The 8,325-nt window shown below is 43.2% G+C and overlaps 1 protein-coding gene across 2 annotated transcripts in view; it reads right to left on the bottom strand.

Annotated features, from left to right (window-relative positions):
• Nucleotides 1–521: 521 nt before the first annotated feature.
• HEG1 (heart development protein with EGF like domains 1) overlaps nt 522–8,325 on the bottom strand; it is a 44,471-nt gene continuing 36,667 nt past the window's right edge. Inside the window, exons 20-21 of one of the 2 annotated variants that reach the window (XM_040561271.1) lie at nt 7,281–7,455; nt 522–5,950 (exon numbers count right to left, since the gene is read on the bottom strand). In XM_040561271.1, the coding sequence (XP_040417205.1) occupies nt 5,801–5,950; nt 7,281–7,455 (325 nt within the window). In that variant the 3' untranslated portion in view covers nt 522–5,800. The remainder of the gene's footprint in view (nt 5,951–7,280; nt 7,456–8,325) is intronic. The other variant, XM_040561272.1, reaches the window with a different exon arrangement.

Raw genomic sequence — 8,325 nt, 5'->3', positions numbered from 1 at the left:
AACATACTCCTTTCCTCTTTGCTTTACACTTCAGTTATTCAATCACCAAGCAACACTAGAAGAACAGAAGTACTATAAAATTTCTTATTTTATAGTTTAGACTTCTAATTATTGTTAAAACAATCTAAAAGTCAGATATGCATCTCTTTACAGGGAAAGCTTTAGACAATAAAAAAGCTGAGACAAACTAATATTCATAATTTTATTGTATCCTTTTATAATACTGACTAGAACGCCAGATTTAATAATATTGGATGCAGGTATAAAAATAGTCCAATCCTTAAAAATTATATTTTGCTACTACAGTACTGTATAGTTAGTGAAGGCTGAAAATATGATACAACTTTAAATAATACTGGTTTGGAAAACATCCTTAGAACCCCAGCAACTTGGAAGTGAACAATCAGAGCTACAGGGAGGGAAGCAGGACAATGTGAAGAACATAACGCAGGTTTACATTCAGGTTGATAGAGGAAGCACAAACAAATGCTTAAAATTTACCTTTTGAAACAGACTTCACTATGAAAGAATTAAATATTTAATCTGTCTTTTTTTCTTTAACATTAACCATCCTAATGGTTTTTATAACAGACGTTTTATGTCAGGCAAATTCTGTGGCACTGTTCAAGAGAACTGATCGCTTTTTACTGGATTCCCCAGGACTTCCATATTGGGTTTTACAGACTTGTGGGCCACCTGCTCCAGCAATTACCCGAGCAAGACTCCCATCCCTTTGAGCATTTTACCAGAAGGAAGACCAGGGGACTTAGCATTTACACATGACTTTTGAGGAACATTAGGCACCCACTTTAGGTTTTCCATCAACAAGGATATTACTCATACACAACAGAAACCACACATAGAAGAGGCGTGTCATCCCAAACATAACCTTACAGTACAGAAGCCACAGTGTTACACTCAATTTCGATGTTTACTTCTGCAAAACAAGGAAATATATTTCTTTTCTTCCTTTCTTTCTTTCTTTCTAAATTTCCTCTTTTTTTTCTTACCTCTTTACAGATTTCTGTCCTGCTTTTCAATTCCAACAGTTCAAGGGAATGAAGAATTAAATACACATTGCAAGACTCCCAAAATCTTACAAGCACACAGTGCATACCCCTTTCAAAACTGTGAGATCGTTTCATTTCTGAAGGCACAAGTACGTGAACTGATGGGTAGTTCTTATCTGTGAATGCATGAAGCATCTCTACATCCCTAGAAGATCTCACACAATGGGAAACACATTGGCTGATCAGTAAAAAAAAAAAAAAAAAAAATTTACAAAATTCACATTCATCCTCTTCTCAGAAAGGTGTTACAGATCTTGAACAACCTGTTCAATCTCACATAATACAGGTTCTGCTACAGTAATAAGGATACATCCAAAAAATAAATACGACATGAAAAGGCAGCAACAATGTCACAGAAATGGGCAGAAAACAGAGCTGAAGGAATGCATGTTGTACACACAAGTGACCCTGACAGTGGAATGATTCAGGCCTAAAAAAACTTCATTAAAATCTGTGAAAGAGTTATCCCAGCCCACTAGAGTGGATGCTGGATTGGGTCCTTTATGTGTAAAGAGGAAAAAAACAATAGTCAGCATAGGAAGAACATTTAAGTAAAATGCATCCGTTCTTGTTAATTTATGGAAGAAAATTAAAGATTAAACATCACTATGAGGGAATGAGAAGTCCAGATGGATTTAGAACGGATATAGCCATTGACCAGCATTAGGAACACATCCCGGGGAAGCACTTCACGTGGCTGCAGCAGTGTCCAAAACCACTCTGCTGCTCTCTCAGGCCCTGGTGAACAACCTTTACAAGTGTTGGCACAATTTCGCAGTCACAAACACCTCTCAGTGAATGCAATTTATTGCTATTTTTAGATTTTTTTTTCCTATTGCTCATTGTGGAAACAAATCACTTTCAGAAGGCAGGTCACAGGCAACATCTCTGAACATGACTGTGACAGTGAAACTTTATGGGACGTGCTGAAAAAGCAATGAGATTAATTGCTGGTCTTTTACTTAACACTATAAATGTGGAGGGCAAAAGGCATCATACTATCCCTGTTCCCTATACTCCTTACGTCAGCCAAATTCAGTGCTTTGAGGTTTCAACGGTGTGCAAAAGCACTCTGGTTTTCCAACGCAGCGTGGGAGGGTCAGCCAGGATGAGCAGCAGTGCAGGACAGGGACACAGGGAGGCTGTTGCACCCCTTTTCAATGACCCCTCCAGCCTGCCTCTCGCTGCTCTGTTCATTCTGACTGCCTCTCCTAGGCTGACTGCCAGGGGTATTTCTCTGGGCAAGGGGCTTTTGTCAACACAATTGTCAGAGCACTATAGCAGCAAACATATGTCTCCTACATCCTTCTCTTTCAAGCAACAGAATTAGCTTTTTTTTTTTCCCCCAAAGTTAATCAAAAATACTCCCACACACCTGCCCGTGGCCCCTTGCTGACAGCTCAGCTGGCCACAGCAGCCAGGAGTACGAGCAGATTTCCATGCAGTGTTGGTGTGGCTTTACCTCCTTTCCCCACATCTGGCTGAGCCACTTGCAGTCTCCTTACAAGAAACATGCCATTTCTATCTCATCCTCTTGGATAGTTGAGAGCAATTCTCCTTGGCAAAAGCATCCAGTGTGCTCAAAATTTGCAATTTGGGGTAGCTAAGAGCAATCTAAATAGCCTGAGAAACAAGCTGCACTTACTTAGGCACCCTAGGAGAGTTAGGTACTGAACACGGAGGTATCCACATTCGAAGGCGGACTTGAGGGCCTGATAGGGCACATGGAGACCTGACTTATATCCAGCAGGATCAGCAAAACCTAAAACCACTACCAAAAGGCGCTTTGTTGATGGCAAACAGACAAGCAGATGGAGAGGATCCTGGTGGCAGTTTCAGCAGAGGCAAGCTGCACGGAAACGGGTCACATTCTTGCTGCAGCAGGGAGAGCCCTTTGCTACTGCGATGCGGTAGTAATTTATTGCAAATTAATTGCAGTAAAGCTACTGTCAAACCATGGCAAAACACACTGCACTCCACCCATCCTCTCTGCCTTTGTGGAGCTGTTGGGTTTGGGTGCAGACAGACGGATCGCTTTGCGGGGAGCAGCAGGGCTGGCTGACACTTCCTGGGTCCCCACGCGGGTAAGCACCTGCACTGACCTCAGGGCTGTCACCTCCCCAGATCCTCTCCTCTTCCCTTCCTGGAACACCAGTAAAGGTCTTGGCAGGGGCAGGTCAGCAGAGACCCCTTTCCTTCTCCTGTGGCATAAGCATTGACTTTTTTCTCACCAAAACCAAAAGGAAGCTGCAATGGGTTAATTTCATAATAATTTCCCCAACATTTACCTGTTCTGGCAGAGACAAAATTTCAGTGCAATAAAGTTTGTTCTTTTGGAAAAGAGCCAGGTTTTGCAGTCCTCACCTAGAAAATCCTGCTGGGTTTATTGAGACACTGACAATCTGCAAATTGCTGTGAGATGATACAGACCAGGAGTTTTGCTCATATAACCCATATGTTACACTTTATATAGAAGGATTAATCTGAATTTGTGAGCTGGTATTTCATACTTTGGTCTTTGCACCTGTCACACAAAGGAACATTTCACAGCCTTCAAACTAAACAAGTGATTAAACGTACCTTGTATAAGTAAATACCTAAACCCTTTCCTGTCTGAGGAAATGCTGGCATGCAGTTAAATCCTACCATCACTGCTGGGACATGCTTAGTTTTTGATAAGCTGCTTTAGTAGACAGGGACAGATTCCAGTGCTCATCTATGCACTTTGGATTTAGATCCAGCACAAAGCCCCAGCTTCCCCATTTTCATCTGTAACAGGGACAAAACCCTCCTCCATACCATGGGAGAGGCAGTCCCATCCGTCCTAGGCATGCTCAAAACTAGAGTTGGTGTTAGGTAAAAAACTCACCCCAGCAAGAACAACCTCACCAACATCCTCTTTGAAGGACCTCAGGGCACAGCAGGGCCAAGCCCTTGCTTCACATCATCCAGTGGACCCTGTGTAATTAAGATGTTGGATGCTTATGACGGGGAGAAGAGTGTCATTCACAGACTGAAAACACTGGGAACAGTCAATTCTTGTGCTTTACTTGTTACACTATTTTGGATACTGCAACTAGAATGTTCCTTAAATATAGTTCCTTCGGCAGCATAAGCATCCATTCCCTGCCTACATGTGAGATAAGATAAGCAGTGTACTACCACCTGCAAGTTTGATTGTGGATTAAGTCTCATACGTTGTCACCATAAAATGACGTCAGTGCACAGCATACTGCCCCAGGCATCCATAAAGATCTGTTTTTCTGCAAGACCACACTGCTGTTATTAGGTGGTGGGTAAGGGGTGAGGCATACAGAGGCACTGCGGTTGCGATGACTTAGGTTATCTCTGCAGTAAAAATAAGTGGGAAATATACATCAGTAATAAGATCTCTTTTGACACCCTGCTCTGTAAAGAAAAAAAGTCAATAAACTTTTGATCTGATCTTTGGTGAGGAATATAACAACTTACATTCTTCAGCTTTTGCCAAGGTGATTGATATGAATTAACACCTAGATGAGGAAACCTGCCTGTTTTGAATCACTCGAAACTAGGACAGAAGAAATCAACCTATTTTGATATGCAATCTTTGCTCCACTAGGATTAAAAGCATCACGTTTCTCTCTGCCTTAAATGCAACCAACTGCAGAGAGCCTTATTTTCCACTGTATTGAAAGCCTCCACAGCCCCTCCTGAAGTCAAGGTGGCTGTGGAGGGCTGAAAACTACGTCCCACCCACAGTGCCCAGAACTCACGTGCTGCCTGCCCAACCAGAGACATAGCCTTACTGCTCCTTCCTTGAGTTCCACATAAGAGGCACGGTGAATTCCCAGCTCATGTTCTTCTTCCTTATGAGCAAGTATTTTACATTTTATCACTGTTTTTATAAGCCTTTAAATCCCTGCAAGTAAACAGCCTCATATGATCCTATGCAGAAGCACTGTGATGATGTGTAGTGTCATCACTTCTGAACCATGCTGGCTGACAAAACGACAACATACACAGACTCTTCCCTATATATGTAAGTTTTCAGAGCAGCACAATCAACTGTGCCTGTTTTCAGTTTAACTGCGGTGGTATGACTAACTTTCCCCTACTCCTTGGAGACAATCAAGCCGTGAATTCAGCCAACGCTGCCAGGCACCAGCCTTCAGCAAGGGCCCGGCCATTTGGAGAACTTCTACCAGTATGAAGGTAAGGGCCAGAGGACTAGCCAATTTCCTGTCACATACGAAGCAAAAAGCAATGCAGCAAGGGGAAAGGGGAGTGGACAAACGTGTCCTACTAAAACCAGTCACACGGTGAATCTTTGCATGAAGGTTGGCCAAGAAGACAAGCACAGTCAACAGTGAACAAGATCTGTAAACAAAACACTCCCTAGTGGTATTCACTGGGTGCTGGGCACAGTTCATCTGCCTGTACTTATCGATGCTTGCCATGTAGCGTAAAGGGTGAAGAAGCAGCACAGAACAAAATCGGAGTACATGCACGAGCTTCCGCTTGGGTCTTTTACTGATGTGCACATTGAGCCATTCCCTCTTCCTCCTCTTCCTCACCGCTGCTCAGCAAGTGTAACCATTCCTCAGGTCAGCAATGCTTGGCATGGAGTTCAAAGATCGTCCTGTTATATGGGAAGAGTAAGATTGGTGTGGGCTGAACTGCCAGGAGACACATTGTACCTAGGGATCAAGGGCCAATTTGCGTCAGTCTTCCACTCCCTCTCTGTCCTGCTAAAAATAGTCTCTTCTTCTGGTTTCGTCACTAATGAAGGATGGATTGTATTGTCCAGGGTAGATGCATGAATGTCGAGATCCAGGCAAACCAGTGTAGGGAGGATAAAGTCCATTCCTTTCCAGTTCAGGATTTCTCAGTCCAGTTGGCTGTATTAGCAAAAATAAATAAATAAATAAATAAAAATTTTAAAGGGTCTTATTCTCATAGTCAAATCCTCTTTCCAACACATCCTTACCACCTTTCCCAGCAGTTATTTCAGTAGCTAGAAGGAATAATAATATGATCACTAATTATCTCTATAACTTAGAATGATTTTCACTGTGAGAGTTATGCATTTTCTGGAGGGCAGTATTCTGACGCAACCGAGTTTTGACATCTTGCCAATTAGAAGTCTTGAAGTTTACCTGGTTGGAAGTTTACCTGACTCCATCAAGTGCAGCCTAAGTACACAGTTAATTTTTAATCCAAGCGAACTGTACTGATGATCTCAGGCACTGAAATAACACTCCTTAATTCAGGATATTGTCCCAGAGTCATCCTTAAAGGAAATGTTTGCAGAAAAGCCAAGTTTGTTTCCTTCTCTGAGTATTATCTGGAAGGACTTTTTTTCTCATTTCCCTTCATGCTGTGTAACCCAGTAAAATTGCTTTGGGAAAACTTCAAATACAAGCCAGAAAAAAAGTATTGCTCACTGCTCTCTTCTCTGGAAAGCAGGAGTCCAGAAAGTGTGATTTGGATGAAATCCTGCAACCTTCACTGAAATGAGTAACCCCACACAGATCTTGACTGCATCCAGTATATTGATGTGGGTTAATGACAAACGATACACCCATACAACAGCTCTGGATATAGACATTAGCAGCTGGTACCAACCACGCAGGTATTAGTGTCCATTACGGCAGGTATTGTGACTCTTCCTCTGCTCTACACAGCCCATTACTCCTTCACCACCTCCTTCCTGATGCTTGTTCCCACAGAGCTGGAGGGATGCTTCTTATGCATCCTTCCGGCTTCAGAAAGGGGCCTGTACCCTGGAGAGGGGAGGAGAGGAAGAAGAGAGGGGTCTCCTCAGTGACCAGCATCTTCCCATTTGGGGGTGAAGAACCCCCAGGGAGAGGTCTCAACCTTCCAGCATCATCAGTGAGAGCGAAAGGGAGAAAACTGCCCACAGAGATTCCTACAAGACTGCCCCAAACCTTCAACTCTCCTTCTCTACTCTACAATAGGGCTTTTTAGGCATCTACCAAAATGTTCCTAGACGTTTCCCTAGCACTCTTCCTAATGACACCTCCTTGTGGTATTCACCACACAAGTAATAGCTGGAGTCCACCGAACTCCCAGTGCCTTGCTGTCTATGGAAGCCATTTGCTTAGCTTTTTTGTTTTTCAGGAAAGGTATCTCTGATTCCCAAAATAAAGGAACGTGTCTTTGCTGTATCAGGTACAAAGGGTTAATAGTTAAGCTATGGATAGATACCGAGTAATACACATCTGTCATCTGCAATAGGTTCTTGGTGCTTCCGTTCTCCTGCATCTCGATGGTCTCTCTGCCCCACTCTTGTGCTCGGGGGTTCTTTGGATATTCAGCATATGGTGACATCTGGAAATCCCCACTCTTGAAAATGAGTTTACTTATGTCATTTTTATTCTTTCTGTTTAGAAAAGAATGAAGGAAAGCGAAAAGATGTAACTTATCCTCATATATTATGTGCATTTCTGACATGATCTCAGGAGACTTACCACATGTTGCAAACTTTCCTGGGAACTAAGATAACCAGGTGAGACCTCAGAAAGACTACAGTCCACCTCCTGCTCCAAGGCACAGATAGGAGCCATATGACCATGCCATACAGAGCACTGTCTGGTGGGATTTGAAATCTCTGAGGATAGAGATAGCATAACATCTCTGAGCAACCTATTCTACTGCCTTACTGTCCTCTTGGTGAAAGAGTTTTTCCTTACATTCAGTTTAAACCTCTCCTGTTTCAATTTAAGCCCCTTGTCTCTTGAAAATGTGCGTGTTCACTAGAGTCAATGAAAAAGCCTAGTAAGAATGAAAAATGCAAGAAAGCCCCCACACTATTCAAGTCTCCAAATGCTTAACTGTAGCACTTCCAGGCACCACATTAATTCCTGAGAAGAAAGGCCGGCAAGCTGCCAGTCTGAACAACACCAAACACCCCTACATCACTGCCATGTTGTAGGAGCGGACTTTGGTGACATTCCCAGTTCAGAGCAGAGTACCCTCCAGGAAAGCACACAGCCTGTCAAAGGCCAGGACTGATGAGAAGACTGGTCTGTCCCCGCAGAGATCTGCACACTGGGACCTGGAGTGACCATCTCACCTCCCAGCTGGGCCTTGCTGCTACTGAGAAATCCAGCTGCTGACTTTAGTCAGAGAGCTTTGAAATCCTAGATTTGGGGGCTGGAATGGGTGGCAGAAGGCGTTACTGCAAGGCAGCCCTTTTTCATGGTATGTAAATCATGAAGCACAACTACCTCAGCAGCACATCTTGCCTCTA

The sequence above is a fragment of the Cygnus olor genome, chromosome 6 (assembly GCF_009769625.2).
Source record: "Cygnus olor isolate bCygOlo1 chromosome 6, bCygOlo1.pri.v2, whole genome shotgun sequence".
Classification (NCBI taxonomy): Eukaryota; Metazoa; Chordata; class Aves; order Anseriformes; family Anatidae; genus Cygnus; species Cygnus olor.
The sequence above is the reverse complement of the archived record's forward strand: the minus strand, read 5'-3'. Positions and strand labels throughout refer to the sequence as shown.